The following is a 16,509-nucleotide window of genomic DNA, read 5'->3' as shown; positions in this document are numbered from 1 at the left end:
TCACAATTTTTTTTACAAATAATTTTTCTAAAACTAAAACTTTCATTAAATCAAAATAAAATTTACATAACAAGAAATTAAACCATAACAACTAAAAGAATCAAAAACTTAAAACTTAAGAACATAAATATTCATAACTAGTATCATTTAAATGAAGTCTTCGTCTAAAAATTGAAATGCCAAATTATCAGCGGGTATTGTGTTTAAATCATTATGGTTGTGATGGATTTCTATATCATTTATTATCATTCTTCTTGCCATTGATTTCTAGTATCAGGAATGATTTCATGCTTGTCAAAATCATATATCACGTTTTCTTCGTCTATTAAAATCATATTATGTAATATGATTGATATAGTGACATATACATCACCTCCATCATCCTTTTTTTAAGAAAAAAAATTGCCGATTTTTTCAATATTTGCTAATGTTTTTTAAGAACTCCATATTGTTCTATATCTTTCCATGTTTTTTCTTGAGCTTTCTTAAATTTTTTCCTCTTATGATCATCAGGACACAACAAAGTTTTAACAAATACCGACCTCTCATGATAGACATCGTCCACAAGATAGTAGCCGAATATGTATTGTCATTCATGTACTTCAAATGAAGAATCAGGTGCAGTACCGTTACATACCCTATAGAATATTGGTGAGTTGTTCATAACATTGATGTCATTAAGCGAACCGGGACAACCAAAGAAGGCATGCCAAATTCAAAGATCATGTAAGGTTATGACTTCAAGTATGTCCGTTGGATAACCTAGATTACCTCGTTTGTAGTGCCCATACTATGCAGTAGGACAATTTGCCCATTCCTAATGAAGGCAATTAAGCTTCCTAACATTCAAGGACAGACATGTACATTTACGTGGTGAACATAGAATCGTTGTATGTCATTGGAAGTAGGATGACACAAATATCGTGGACTTGAACAAATTATTTAGGGGGCCGAAACTAAAACTATAGTTCTTAAAAAAACGGTAGGGGCCAAAGCCTAAATTTTATATTTTCATGTCTAATATATATAAGATATAATGGGTAAAACTAGTTATAAGCAAAAAAACAGGGGGGGGGGGTTACTTAATATCATCCTCCACCCATGCGTACAACCTCATGACATACTTGCAAAATATGTGAAGATTTTCTCATGCAGTACGTGAAGATACCTTAAACTCTTATCTAGTGCATTGGGTGGGGTGTCAATATGAAGTACAATTGTGTGTTTTTGTAATGGACCAAATCCTACCGTAATTCTTGCATCTGGATGTTGTTCAAAAAATTGACACAGTCTCGTCACGCCCTCAACTATACGTTGAACAAATGTTTGTGCATCCGGAATCGACTTTAGATTAAGTATCCTCGAAAAAACGCATGCACATCAAAATAACCATGCAGGAGATGTTGGTGGGTAGCTTCACAATCTCTTTGTATATATCGTCTTCGTCTCAATCTCATGTTTTTCGCTTCTTGCTTCTTGTTCCTTCAATTCTTCTCATATGAATTAACAACATTGATTCCCGCTTGTTGCACAAAATCAAAAGTACTCGAATAGGAAGATGATTATGAATATTTTTTATTTAAGATTATAGAAGAAAGAGTTGGCATGGTGTAAGTTGGTTCTTAAGTTTAATATTTTTATAATGTGTAATGATAATAACTAGTGTTGTCCCCTCGTGCGTTGCTGCGAAAGCAAACAAATGTTGATGTGTTGTAAATTGCTAAGATATTAAAAAATACATTTAGACAACAAAATGAAGAATTGAGAGAATCGACACCTCAACCTTTAGGGTGTTGAGAAAAACTTGTAAAAAGGATTTGTATCAAATTTGTAAAAAATACTGAACATAGAGACAATTTTTGAGATTTTGATTTTAACAGGGCTATTTTTGTATTTTTGTGAAAAGTAGTGAATATTTCTTTAATTTTGTAAAACACAGAGACCATATATGTATATTTACTTATAGGTAGGGACCATATCTCTAATTTTATGAAACGTAGGAACTGTTTTGTAAATTTGTTATAGGGAAGGGACCATTTACGTAGTTTTTAAATATATGCACTATTTATGAACTAATAACACCATAACACATGCATGGTCCATCCTTAGACATTGAGCAAGCATCTTTATGAACTAATAACCTCATAAATACTAAGAGTAGCAACTCAAAGCTCTTGGAGTGATGCCAAACCACTGGATCTCACCCATGAGACCAAAATGGGACCAAAACTCACATAATGATAGATTTAAGCTTCAAATGAGTAATGTTAGAGCTTTATACCTCTAAGAGCTGGAGATAAAGAAGAGAGTCCAGATCCATAAGCCTTCCCTTGATTCACCACCTTGCATCAAGCTTCCACTTCTTGAATAATCACTAAAACCCACCAAAGATACACACAATGAGCTCACAACACTCTTGGAGGAGGCTAGGGTTCGAAATTAGGGTTTAAGGACAAAAGAGGTTGATAAATGGGAGAGTCTTGAGGTTATAATGATGTTTATATAGTTCCCAAACCCTAAAAATAAGGTTTGGCACTCTGACCATTACATGGGGCGTACCATTAGGTACATTGGGCGTACCTGGTCCACCCACGCGTTCCCTAGCGCTGCACAAGGGACCAATCAGCCAACTTATTCCACCAATGGCCAAACTTGCCAAAACTTCAAACTGCCATAACTTCTTCGTTATAAGTCTGTTTCCAATGAACTTTATATCCTTGGAAAGGTAGCGAGAAGCCCTACACTTATAGAAACTTTATTTTTCTTGAAACCCACTCAAAATCAGATTCAAAATTCATGAAAGGCCTGAACCAACGCCTTTATCGATACCCTTAGGATCTAAAGCACAAATCGAACTATTTAATCACACAACCTACCTTACCCACATCCAAAAGGGTCTAAACCTTTCTTCTTTAAAATCTCAAAACCTTCTCATACCCAAATTACGACCCACAAGCCTTAAATCACAGAACGATCCAAAACGGGATGTTACACGTCAGACTGGATTACCCTTGGGTCCACAGCCTTTAGGTCGGATTACCCTTGGGGCACATTCATCAGACTGGATTGCCTCAGCCCAATCAGTCATCAGATTGGAATGCCCTGGTCTATTGGCTTACGTACATAGTAGTAAAGCCTTAACCCATACTGCACTATGTCGACATATTCAACAGATAAATCATGTAGCAACACAGTTAATCATACAGATCTATAGATCACTACAACATAGTAACATCCTATATACTAGGATACATAACCTAGTGGGCCAAAATTGGTGCCATACACCCACAAGTACATTGAGGTAAACTCACCTCACGGTTTGGAAGATAGCTGAAATGAATGTTGCTCCAAATACCGACTCTACAAGTTATATATACAACAAATAGGGACTGAATCTCAAACTACAACTCAAATTACCCAAAATTCCACTAAGTCAAATTTGGTCAACTTCTTGGTCAAAAAGTCAAACGGTCCATATAGTCTGAGTACACCCAACATACTCGGTCACTACGCACATTGTAGTGAGACCCTTCTTTGGATATGTGGATCTTCATTAGTACGCTCAACGCACCACTAAGTACGCCCGATGTACTAGCGCCGAGTCCAAAATTTCTTGTTAATCCCTTAATGCAAAAATCCAGCGCATCAAACTACAGATCTAGGCAAAAAGGGACGTATTCATGGATAAAGTCTCTGACTTTATCCATTTACATGTATAGAAAAGGTTATAAATTCAAACCCTAGGTCCAAAAGTCACCCAAGACTACAAAACTCATGTATGGCTTAATGAGAGTGACTAAGCTCTCATTTTTATGAATCTATAAACTCAAAACTATAGAAACCTACACCTTAAAGACATGGAGTAGCTCATACTCCACTAGACCAAGACCATGGGAGCAAAATGTACACAACTCTAGAACTAGAAAGATCTTAGAAAATAACTCATCAAGTTCCAAGCTTTATACCTTCTAGGGATGCTTGAGGGTGAAATACTTCTGGATCTAAGCTACCTTGAACTTCCAAGCTAATCTACCACCTTCTTCCTGCTTCACAAGCACAGGAACATACACTTTTAAGCTAAAAAAACACACACCAAAGGACTAGGTTTTGCAAGGGACGTTTTTGGGAAATGGAGGTTGATGGGGGAAAGGTCTCAAAGGAGTTAATGACATTATATAGGGCTCAAACACTAAAAATCTAGGGTTGTGCACTGCGATAGTATGCCCAGAGTACTCACAAAAACCCTCGCGTAGATTAAATGAGTTACGCCAAGCGTAACTCTAGCTTACGCCTAACATAAGGATTGAGTTGCAAATATTTTAACCTTTTGGCCATTGAAGCCCCATGCAAGCCATAGGATGTCATTTTGGCCTTTTAAGCTCCAAAAGGCAATGTATGGAGTAAAATGTGGAAGCTTTACGTGTCCATGTAGTGTTTAGGGTCTAGATCTCTATTTGGAGTATGGATGGCTTGTGGACCAAGATTTAGGTCTTAAGGAGTTAGAGTTTGAGCTAAACCTATTAAGGAAAGGTATTAATGGGTAAAGTTGGAAACTTTACCCTTAAAAGGTCATTTTCAGGTATATGAGGAGTATGAAGCTTAGATCTGAAGAATTGGGGCTTAATCTATTAAGATGGCCCAAACAGACTGGGGAACTCGGCAAGTCCAGAGAGGGACTCGCCCAGTTGACTCGATTTGTCCCGATTCTGTACAATGTAGAACTCGATGAGTCTGTGAAGGGACTCATGAGTTGGATCGTGTTATCACGACTATGAGTAGCAAGGGAACTCAGTGAGTCATGGGGATGACTCGACGAGTTGAGTCAACTCAGATTATTGACTGATGTGACATCGACCTCCGGCGAGTCTTCGGGTCTTTTGCTGCGGCGGAGATCTGCTAGTCACAATCAGAGAGATACGTTAGAGCCGCCCTAGGGACTGTGCCCATGGAGCGGACTCCAACGGTCAAGTTAGATCATTTGGAAGATCTGAGATGGTCCTCCATAGCTGGAGAGAACCATCTTGGAGCTGGTGGCTTGCTGCGGCGGGTGGCGGCTGAGCTACCCGGCCGGGGTATAGTGGCGGTTGAGCCATGGGGGAAGATCTTCTCAATGGAGGAGGTACTGTTCATTATATAGGGGACAATTAGGTCAGGCCTTGGGCCAAACCAATTCAGGCCCAACTAGCAAGGAGCTAGGCAAGGTCGCCTGGAGGCGCCGGGCGGGGCTGGCGGGCGCGCACCAGGAAAGGCTGTCAAGGGAGTGCCAGGCTGGGATGGCGGGGGAGTCCCCAGCTAGGCTTGGCAAGGGAACGCCAGGCAAGGCTGGCAGGAGCGCGCCAGGCCAGACTGGCGCGTTGGAGCAGTCTAGGCCATGCTAGTGAACCATATATCATCATTGACTTTGACTTTGACTGAGCGTTGACTTTGACTTGGACATTGACTCTGAACAAGGTTGACTCATGAAGGGGTCTTGAAGTAAGGAATGGTATCTAAGGGTTGTTTTTTATCAGGCGTGAGTAGAGCCGGTTACAGGAGCAGAGACGTTCAGCTACTTCACTCGACATTTGAGGTGAGTTTTCCTCCGATAGGCACTGGTTGAAGGCACCAATGCCGACCCGTTTATGTATGATAGCGTATGCTGGGATTAGGTCCGAGGCCAGGGTTAGCCTGATGTAGGTTATATGTTTCCGGACATCGGTCCAATGCTAGGGAAAGCCCGGGGAATGTTTGTATGCTTTTTTCTACATGATTCTTGCATGTGTTTGTTTATGTGTTCCGGGCTTCGGTCCGATGTCGGGGAAAGCCCAAGGAACGTTTAGCTTATATGTTATGTGTATATGTTTCGGGCTTCGGTCTGATGTTGGGGCAAGCCCGAGGAATGTTTAGCTTATATGTTATATTTATATGTTCTGGGCTTCGGTTCAATGACAGGGCAAGCATGAGGAATGTTTATATGTTTATATTATATGCTTGTTGATATGTTATATGTATACCAGATTTCGGTCGATGCCGGACTTCGGTCCGATGCCGGGCGGGGCCCGATGAAGCGGGCAAGGCCTAATGTATGTTATTATGTGATTATGTGTATGGTATGTGGTAGTTTGGGGAGACTCACAAAACTTCGTGCTTACAGTTTTCAGTTTTGGTTTCAGGTACTTCTGCTAATAATGAGAAGAGCTCGGGATGACTGCGTCGCACACACCACAACGTTTTGTAACACCGTAAAAATTTAAACAATTTTTTGCATTTTAAAAACCATATAATTTCATTCACATTCACAATTTAAAAGATTGTATCATCATTATCTTAATACAAAACCCCAAGATCAAAACATATGAACTCCAGTGTGCGCGTGTACGAGTCATGCCGGCGCCTTCCCGCGATCATCGCTGGTACCTGAAACACCACACATAACACTGTAAGCATATTTGCTTAGTGAGTTCCCCAAAATACAACATAAACACATATCAGCCACTCAGGGCTGTAACTCTGTTGACCCTCCGGCCGAGTATCTCTGTGGGACCCTCTTGGTCCCATAACTCTGTGGACCCACTGGTCCTAACTCTGTAAACTCTGAATCATGCATATCACATATCATAATAAATCAAAACACATAATAATATGCAAATAGCCTGGCATATAACTCTAAAATACTCTGTCACATAATTCTGTTATGTGACAGATCGGGATGTTCGTTTCACTTTCCGATTTTGGAAGCGGTTTCACGACGAGATGGATAATCGTCTCCACTTCAGCACCGCTTTCCACCCTCAAATGGATAGACAGAGCGAGAGGACGATTCAGACTCTCGAGGACATGCTATGTGCATGTGTATAGGATTTCGGTGGCAATTGGGATACGTATATTCCGTTAGCGGAATTTTCGTATAACAAAAGCTACCACTCTAGCATAGATCGACCTCCCTTCGAGATTCTCTACGGGAGGAAGTGTAGGACCCCAATCTATTAGCGGAATTTTCGTATAGCAACAACTACCACTCTAGCATAGATCGACCTCTCTTTGAGATGCTCTATGGGAGGAAGTGTAGTATCCAAGATGACTGAGAGGATCCAACAAGTCCGGATCAGACTCCAGACTGCTCAGAGTCGGCAGAAAAGCTATGCCGACAAGCGCCGTTCGGATGTGGAGTTTTAGGTGGGCGATATGGTTCTCCTAAAGGTGTCACCTTGGAAATGTGTCATCTGGTTTAGGAAGCGGGGCAAGCTGGGCCCTAGGTAAATCGGTCCTTTTAGGGTTATAGCCTGGGTGGGCAAGGTGGTGTATCGATTGGATCTTCCGGTAGAGCTCAACCAGATCTATAACACTTTTCATGTTTCCCAGCTACAAAAGTGCTTAGTGGATGAGTCCGCAGTTGTGCCTCTAGAGGACATACAGGTTGATGACAGCCTGAACTACATCGAGAGACCTGTAGCTATTCTTGACAAGAAGGCAAAGAAGCTGAGGAACAAGAGGGTTGAGCTTGTGAAGGTGCAGTGGCAGCACCATAAGGGCTTAGAGTGGACTTGGGATCCTGATGAGGAGATGAGGGAGCACTACCCAAAGTTGTTTCCAGACGCATCGGACTTCAAGGATGAAGTCTAAGACAAGTGGGGGAGAATTGTAACGCCTGGTTCCTGGTACGCATTTAATCATAAATTATTCACTTTTATAGAGTAACTCGACGAGTTGGGAGCCCCAAATTCGTCGAGTAGGAACCAAATTTGATGTTGGGTTTTAAGTCACCTACTCGACGAGTTGAGAGCCTCGACTCGACGAGTAGGGATGCCAGAGTGAAACCCTAATTTCGGGGTTTTACACCCTATTTAAGTATCATAATCCCCACTTGTTGGCCTCATTTCCAGCGTCCAAGTCCCAAACCCCAGTTTTAGAAACCCTAATGCATTTGTGAGCTTGTGAGCCATTTTTTAGTGAACTTTGTGTGTTTTGAAGCTTATGGAAGAAGAAGGAGCTTAAGGATTCAAGGAGAAGATAGTAGATCCAGATACTTCCTTTCATCCTCACCATTTTCTGGTAATCAATTCTCTAACTTGCTTAGTAGTTTCTTAGATTTCCTTATTTTCACTTTATTGGGTTTTTGGTCCAAGAAACTTGATCTTTGGGATATGGACGTCCCAAGTGAGTATACCTTTAGATCTGGGATTATAAAGGGCTTTCATGGCATAAAGTTTCAAACTTTATGGCCATTGAAGCCCCATGTAAGCCATATGATGTCATTTTGGCCTTTTAAGCTCCAAAAGGCCATGCATGGAGTGAAAGGTGGAAGCTTTACGTGTCCATGTAATATTTAGGGTCTAGATCTCTGTTTATAGGCTTTAGTTTGGAGTATAAATGGCTTGTGGACCAAGATTTAGGTCCTAAGGAGTTAAGGTTTGAGATAAACCCGTTAAGGAAAGGTATTAATGGGTAAAGTTGGAAACTTTACTCTTAAAAGGACATTTTCAGGGTATATGAGGAGTATGAAGCTTCGATCTGAAGAGTTGGGGCTTAATCTATTAAGATGGCCCAAACAGACTGGGAAACTCGGTGAGTCTAGAGAGGCACTCGACGAGTTGAGTCGATTTGTCCCGATTCTGTACAAGGTAGAACTCGAAAAGTTGGTTTGTGTTATCACGAATATGAGTAGCAAGGTAGCTTGGCGAGTTAGGGGGATGACTCGATGAGTTGAGTCAACTCGTATTGTTGACTTTGATTTTGACTTGGACATTGACTTTGACCAAGGTTGACCCATGAAGGGGTCTTGAAGTAAGGAATGGTATCTAAGGGTTGTTTTGTATAGGGCGTGAGTAGAGGCGGTTGCAGGAGCAAAGACGTTCAACTACTTCACTCGACATTTGAGGTGAGTTTTCCTCCAGTAGGAACGGGTCGAAGGCACCAATGTCGGCCCGTTTATGTATGATAGCGTATGTCGGACTTAGGTCCGATGCCAAGGTTAGCCCGATGTAGGCTATATGTTTCCGGAATTCGGTCCGATGCCGAGGAAAGCCCGAGGAATGTTTGTATGCTTGATGTCTTCGTGATTCTTGCATGTGTTTGTTTATGTGTTATGGGCTTCGGTCCGATGTCGAGGCAATCCCGATGAATGTTTAGCTTATATCTTATGTGTATATGTTTCAGGCTTCGGTCCGATGTCGGGGTAAGCCCGAGGAATGTTTAGCTTATATGTTATGTTTATATGTTACGAGTTTCGGTCCAATGTCGGGGCAAGCCCGAGGAATGTTTATATGTTTATGTATATCCTTGTTGATACGTTATATGTATACCGGATTTCGGTCCGATGTTAGGGTGACCCGATGTCGAACTTCGGTCCGATGACAGGCGCGGCCCGATGTCAGATTCGTGCAATGTCGGGCGGGGCCCGATGTATGTTATTATGTGATTATGTGTATGGTATGTGGTAGTTTGGGGAGACTCACTAAGTTTCGTGTTTACAGTTTTCAGTTTTGGTTTCAGGTACTTCCGCTAGTAAGGGGAAGAGCTCGGGATGACTGCATCGCACACACCACATCGTTTAGCCTGTGATGATTTACTCTGATATTTGGATATATGATTTTGATACAATGATTGATACGATGTTTTGAGATATTTTCACTTATGTTTTTATGAGATGATTTAGATTACTATGGTTTTATTTCTAAATTAAAACGAAACTTTAGGACCGTATTTTTGGGATGTTTCACTATAATAAAATATCAATGGAAGTACATTGCTATTTATTGCGTTCAACCCTTAAAACATCTCCATCAACTTTTTACTAAGATAGCCTTGTTTGTCAATTGATACTTCCCTTGCATTCGATTCTCTTCTACATTGCCGATGAAACATTTTTGTTTCAAAATGCAACTAAATGCAAGACACTGTCTTTCGTTGTATAAATACTTAGAGATCACAAATCTTTTTTTGGCTTTATATTCTTAAAAATCACAGGTTTTTTATAAATTCGCTGAAAAAAAAATTAAAAAAGCGATTTTTATTATTTTTATTATTTTTCAAAAAAAAATTTCAACGAAATTATATAAAAAGTTGCGATTTTTAAGAATATAAAGTCAAAATTTTTTTTGTGATCTCAAAATATTTTTTTCATACATTTTTATGATTTTTAGGGTTTTTTTATTTTCTATATATATATATATATATATATATATATATATATATATATATATATATATATATAGAGAGAGAGAGAGAGAGAGAGAGAGAGTTAGGTTCAAATGTTTTCACTGTCTCTTGTGTGCATGTATGATTGATTCCGACCCAATAATTTTGGTTATTTTAAGAAAGTAATTAATGCATATTATATGTTGAAGATATAATGTCTATTATATCTTCAACATGTAATATGCATTAATTACTTTCTTAAAATAACTAAAATGATTAGTCCAGAATCAGTCATAAATGCACACAATAGATAGTGAAAACAAAATAACTTAACCCTATATATATATATATATATATATATATATATATATATATATATATATATATATATATATATAGAGAGAGAGAGAGAGAGAGAGAGAGAGAGAGAGAGGACCTATCTTAATTATTTTTAGTGAACTACTTTAATGTTATGGCAAAAAAGCATACATATAAGTAAAGATTTTTAAAGTTTATATTTTATATTTCAATAGTCCGAATAACTAATCTATTAATGGTAGAGGTGCATAAATGTTGGTTTTAATTGAAACACGTATTTTAAAAACGGTAATGTTCTTAACCAAATTTTTTGATATTAGTTTCGGTTTTAAAACATATTGATAATGATACAAATGTGAAAATATATCAATATATAATACCTCGTCGGATACAATTGTAAAAACTTTACATTTTTTTTGCTTATACGACCTCTTCTGTACCCGCAACTAGTATTTTTTTTTTATTTCATTTTATTTTCTATCGATTTCATTTAAATAACGAACCATGTGGTTTTACGTTCCAGATTTACCACTGTTAATAAAAAAACTTGACTATCATGGTAGCGCACATCTTCACCATTGTATCTTTTCTACAAATTAGCCAAATATATGCTCGTAAGGTAAGAATTATTTATATATTTAGATATCTTTTTTTATGATAATTGATACGTGGTTTGGTAACGTGTATCTGAATCTGGTTATAGAGGGCAATTCCGTCAATTAAAGACGGGGGTGGGCAGGGTGCCCTAGAAAGAGCCATGGAGATATGATGGGAGCGATTACTGATGATGAGCTATTGATATTGCTTTCAGACGGGAAGTGAAGTGAGGGGGTATATAAGTCATTTTGACACTGGTGAGTCACTTGAGTTGTTTCATAGAGGATGTTTGATATCTTTGTACGTTTAGATTTGGTTTGTATGGAAAGAGATTGATGCGTGTGTGTTGTACACTTGTTTATACTGATGGTGTTTCTATTGTCATGTTGTTTGTGTGTGTGTGTGTTGAAATACAGCTAAATGAAAGAGAAACTTGTCATAAATATTGTATACCATAATAATAAACGTCAAATGGCTGATCCACGAAGCTTCTAGATTTTCTTTTCTTTCAGCAACTAAAAACCTCGGCCACAAGAATTGAAAAGATCAGATCCCTCCACGGAACTCTTTTAGATTTGTTTATAATAAATAAATTACGTCTAATATGAGTGTTACTTAATTTTTATTTTAAAAGATATTTTTAAATGTAGTATGTATATATGATGAGTTAATTTTATAAGTTTATAATTAGATAGATGATTCTATTATCTAAAAGTCTTTAGGTTTGTAATTTGACAAATGGATTTATAATTAAGTTATTATTTCTAGGATATAACTTTAAACATTGGATATGATGTGCTATCGAATGAAACCAATGAGTCAGTGATATTAAGATTTAAGAGTATTTTCAGCCGGAGACTTTTTTGAGAGGTTAATACTTCATAGAATGTTTTTTTTTTCTTTGTTATTATTATTTTATAATCGGATAGTTTGTTTTTTAGACAATATTATCAATCATGTAAGTATTATTAAATGTTTCCTTTGCTTTTTTTTTTTGTTTTTCCAGCTTTCAGGTTTGTAGTTTTGTACAACCAGCAATATTTCATTTAATATCTTAATATAATCAACCTTCACATCTAATTATTTTGGTTAACGAATTGATTTTATTTTTTTCAATATAAAATATTTAATCTATAATAGTCATGGTATTCTAATTCATTCATTATTTTTAATTATATATCTAACAATTTTATTATCTTTTTGTATTTAAAAAAAATCCGATATAATTATATTTTTAATTTTTTGTAGTGTGTTGTATTTTTTAAATTTGGTGTTCGCTAGATGAAAGCGTTAATATAACATTTAATGGCAATACGTTTTTTTTATATAAAATTAGTGAAAATCTGTAAAAAAACAAAACTACTCTAATAATTTTTAGTATATTACAAAAAACTGTCACCAGAAAGTTATTGTTTGTGATGACGAATCATTATATAATTATAAAGGAAGTATTTTTCCTTTCACAACATTCATTTGAAACTTCCATTCATTTTTTCTTTCATCACATTCATTTGAAACTCCAATGACTTTTCAATTTCTTTCTAATAATGATCATAAGTTGGTTAATAAGGTTAAATAAATATAAATTATAATCATATATAAACTAAATTTCAATATTAAAAGAATATATTTTTTTATACTTATAAAGTTATATTTTTAACTTTTAATATATTATACATATTTTATTAGGTCTAATATATTGTTGTTTGAAAATTTTGTATAAAATACTTGAATTGTTAATTTAAATATAACCTTACAGGATCAACTTAAATATAAATTTTAATTCAACTTACACAACCGAAAAAATGCTTTATAAATAGTTAAAAGTGATAAATTGTAGTGACTTTCTGATAATGATTATAAGATAGATAATAATGTTAAATAAGTATCAAACCTAAAGTATAATCATAAATAAACTAAATTTCAATATTAAAATAATATTTTTACTTTTACTTATAAACTTATGTCTTTAACTGTTAACATATTATACTTAATTAATTAGATTTAATATGTTGTTGTATGTAAACCATTATCAGTTTAAAGCTACAACTTTTGAAAGGTTTGGACAAAATACTTGAAGTTTTAATTTAAATATAAGATTACAGGATCAACTTCGATATAAATTTCAGTTCCACTTAAAAAACCCAAATAATATTTTGTGAATAGTTAAAAGTGATAAATTATGGTGCTAAATGCAAAAATTAAATTGTAATATCAATTTAACTAAAATATTTCCTAAGGATATTTTTATAATCGTTAAAAGTTTTCAAATAAGCAGCATAAAATAACTTATAATAACAATAGTTAAAAATAACTATATATAAATGATTATATTGTAACCTTTAAAATAAAATAAAAAATTGTTTGACGTTTTAAATAATTACAATGACAGAAATTAAAAAGTTAAACAAATAAATTTTAAAAAATTAATTAACAATAACAAAAACTATAAATAGTATTAAACCATATATTATATTTAATTTTATTCATGAGTAACCTACGGATAGATATCATTCAAAAGATTAAGATTATGTAATTTTAATAGATTTATATATAATCATATAATTTAAAATAATCAGTATATTATATCAAATTGTTTTATTTAAAAATAATAGCATAGTTGCAGTGTTTTCTATAAAACGAGCTACCAACCACAAATCCACAATAGCCTCATAACCAGTCGAGATTACGTTACACACTTCCCTCAGCGTTTCCCTTCCAAGCAAGCAATTCCGTTGCTGTTAATTGTTATCACAAGAAAATTATGGCAGTTGCGAGTGCACCTTTGGCTCTAACAACGATTCTTCATCACTCTCAAACTCCCAAATCTCTTACCCTATCGTTTACAACTAGGGCATCCATATCTTCGGTTTCAGTTTCAAATTCAAATGGATCTATCAAGGCTAGGTTTGGATCTTCAAGAGGAGGAGCTGGTGTGTTGGAACGACCTTCTTTCGATCAATCTCAGTTCGACCCTGCTACCCAAGTTCAAGAAGGTTCCATTTCTTTCTGTTCGGTTAATTATGTTTTTGGCGAAATTAGCGTTTATGAACTGCAATATTGACCTAAATTTGTGGAATAGCTTAACTGTGTTAGTTTTTGCCCAAAATGTTACATTCTTAATCCATATTTCTGTTTTAAACGATAAGATGTATAAACAGTGGTGATGATTGAACGCTACCTTAGGTATCTAGTTGTCGTCAAAAGTTCATATCTCTGACTTAGACATCAGATTAATGCTGATAAACTTGTATCCAATTCAAATGGAGATTGCTCAATTCTTTTGTGTACCTAATTTGGAACGTTATGGTCTTTAAATATGACTCTGTATGCTGATGATTGTTTTGATCATCATGTAGGTGGAGATATTGGAAGCGTAAAACACAAGAAAAACACTGGTAGTGGCGACAGTTACAGAGTGCTCTTGATTGATGATGCACGTCATACTGAGAATCTAGGTAATTATTATACATGATTTTGAGCATAAATTTTCATATCAGAGATTCCATTCCATGGTGTGTTTAATGGATGGAATTGAATTCCTTCAAGTCCTGTGTTTGATCCATATTTGCAAATTGCAATTTATACGATTTGTTCATGCAGTGGCAAAAGCATTGCCTCAGGCTGTTCCAGGTGTTACACCTGACGATGCAAGAAAACACTTCCATGTATCACGGGAAACTGGTCTCGCGGTTGTTCTAGTTACAGTCAAGGTGTGTTTACTGTTTTCACTTCTCTTTCATTATATATATATAAAGGGTAAAACGGTAATATTCCTCTCACATTAATTTTTTTTTTTTTAATAGGCTGTAAGGATAAAATCGATGTTTAGTCTTATTAAGACTGTTTATTCAGTCTAGAAAAAAAAAAAAGATAGACCTAAGTGCTTTAAATGACTCAAATCTATCGATACTTGAATTCTTAATGATTTTGTGTTGTGAACAGGAGCATGCGGAGTTCTATGCCCAGATGATGATGCGCAAAGGACTTCGATCAACAATTGAGCCAGATTCGACTACTGTATGATTCGGGTCTACCATATTTCTATATATATTTATATTATATACAACTCTACCTTTTTAAAGGTTTAGACTCAAGCTGTGTGTGAACTTAATGAAGCAGTTCTCAGAAACCAATTTTGATGGAGATAGTAGAAGAATGAGTATAGTATAGACATCGACAAACAGTAAAGTAGATGTGTAAACTTGTTTGTATTATTCTTGATGATGAGCATGGGAGTGAGTATGTGTCCCACCTTTTTGGAATATGAATTACGGTGTATTTTCTGTTGAGCTCTAAAGCTAGAAATATTATGTTTTATTAGGTTTCATGTTGGAGTAATATAATCTATATGATCTTGAGATTCAGAACTTAAAACAAACAAACAAATAAGAAAGTATGAATAAGTTCTACAACTCCAATAACATAATTATTATGAACCAATCATGGAGTTAGAGCATCTCCAAGAGGTTATAATCTCAAAAAGTGTTTTATTTTAAATCATCGAACGATTTTCTTCTTGGATCAACAAAACATACCATTTTTATTCTATTAAATGTTTTTTTAGAGTATCATGTTTTGTCGGGTACTCAAAAGACACGATATGATAATATTTGGGTGTTGCTAAATTGACACCCCTTAGACTAGAGGGTATGGTGCGGTTTGGGACCGCACCTTGGTGCCACCTCAGCAGGGAACACCGTCCCCAGAGTGTAGTTTCCTGCCATTGAGACCGCGATATTTGATTGGTTGGTCAAATTTTTGACCGTTGAACGCAATTTCGTCTTTTTTTTTTTTCTTTTTTTGTTTTTTTTTCTTTCCTTCCTATATATATACACATATCAAACTTAATTTTTTTCACAATACAATCTTCTCTCTCTCAAATTTTTTTTTTTTTTTTTTAAAATCACGACTCTCCAAAAAATGTCATCTTCTTCATCTTCTGAAGAATTTCAGACTATTTTTGATACCGCTATTGCGTGTGTTCAAATGGCGGAACAAACATACAACGTTGTATGTAACAACGCAGCTGCAAGTTCTCAACAGAGAACACGAAGATACATTTACAGAAATCGTGAAGAAGCCAACCAACGTTTGGTGCAAGACTATTTTGCAGAGAATGCCACTTACCAAGGGTATTATTTTCGTAGGCGCTTCAGAATGCTCAAAGGTTTATTCGAACGTATAGTTGAAGATGTAACGAGGGAGTGCAGTTTTTTCCAACAACGCTACGATGCTAGAGGTACACCCGGTTTCACTCCGTTACAAAAATGCACGGCCGCACTTCGTCAGTTAGCATATGGCATTCCGCCTGATGCGTTAGACGAAAGTTTTAGGATGTCTGCTAGGACAGCACGAGACAGTCTCCATTTTTTTGGCAAAACTGTCATTCAGTTTTATGGTCCAAAATATTTACGTAAGCCTACACGTAATGACATCTTGCAATTGCAAGCTCATCATGCCAGTGTGCATGGGTTT

General features: G+C 36.1%; 1 protein-coding gene across 1 annotated transcript; it reads left to right on the top strand.

The window, feature by feature from the left end:
* Window positions 1-13,674: 13,674 nt before the first annotated feature.
* On the top strand, window positions 13,675-15,163 carry LOC145092149 (ATP-dependent Clp protease adapter protein CLPS2, chloroplastic-like). Its single transcript, XM_079030061.1, has 4 exons — window positions 13,675-14,027; window positions 14,391-14,489; window positions 14,635-14,744; window positions 14,977-15,163. The coding sequence occupies exons 1-4, from the start codon at window positions 13,796-13,798 to the stop codon at window positions 15,055-15,057; spliced, it is 522 nt and encodes a 173-aa protein (XP_078886187.1). The 5' UTR covers window positions 13,675-13,795; the 3' UTR covers window positions 15,058-15,163.
* The last annotated feature ends 1,346 nt before the right edge of the window (window positions 15,164-16,509 follow it).

This window comes from Lactuca serriola, chromosome 3 (genome assembly GCF_051521515.1).
Source record: "Lactuca serriola cultivar US96UC23 chromosome 3, Lser_US96UC23_V15, whole genome shotgun sequence".
Taxonomy (NCBI): Eukaryota; Viridiplantae; Streptophyta; class Magnoliopsida; order Asterales; family Asteraceae; genus Lactuca; species Lactuca serriola.
Note: the sequence above shows the minus strand (reverse complement) of the source record. Positions and strands in the feature narration are given on the sequence as shown.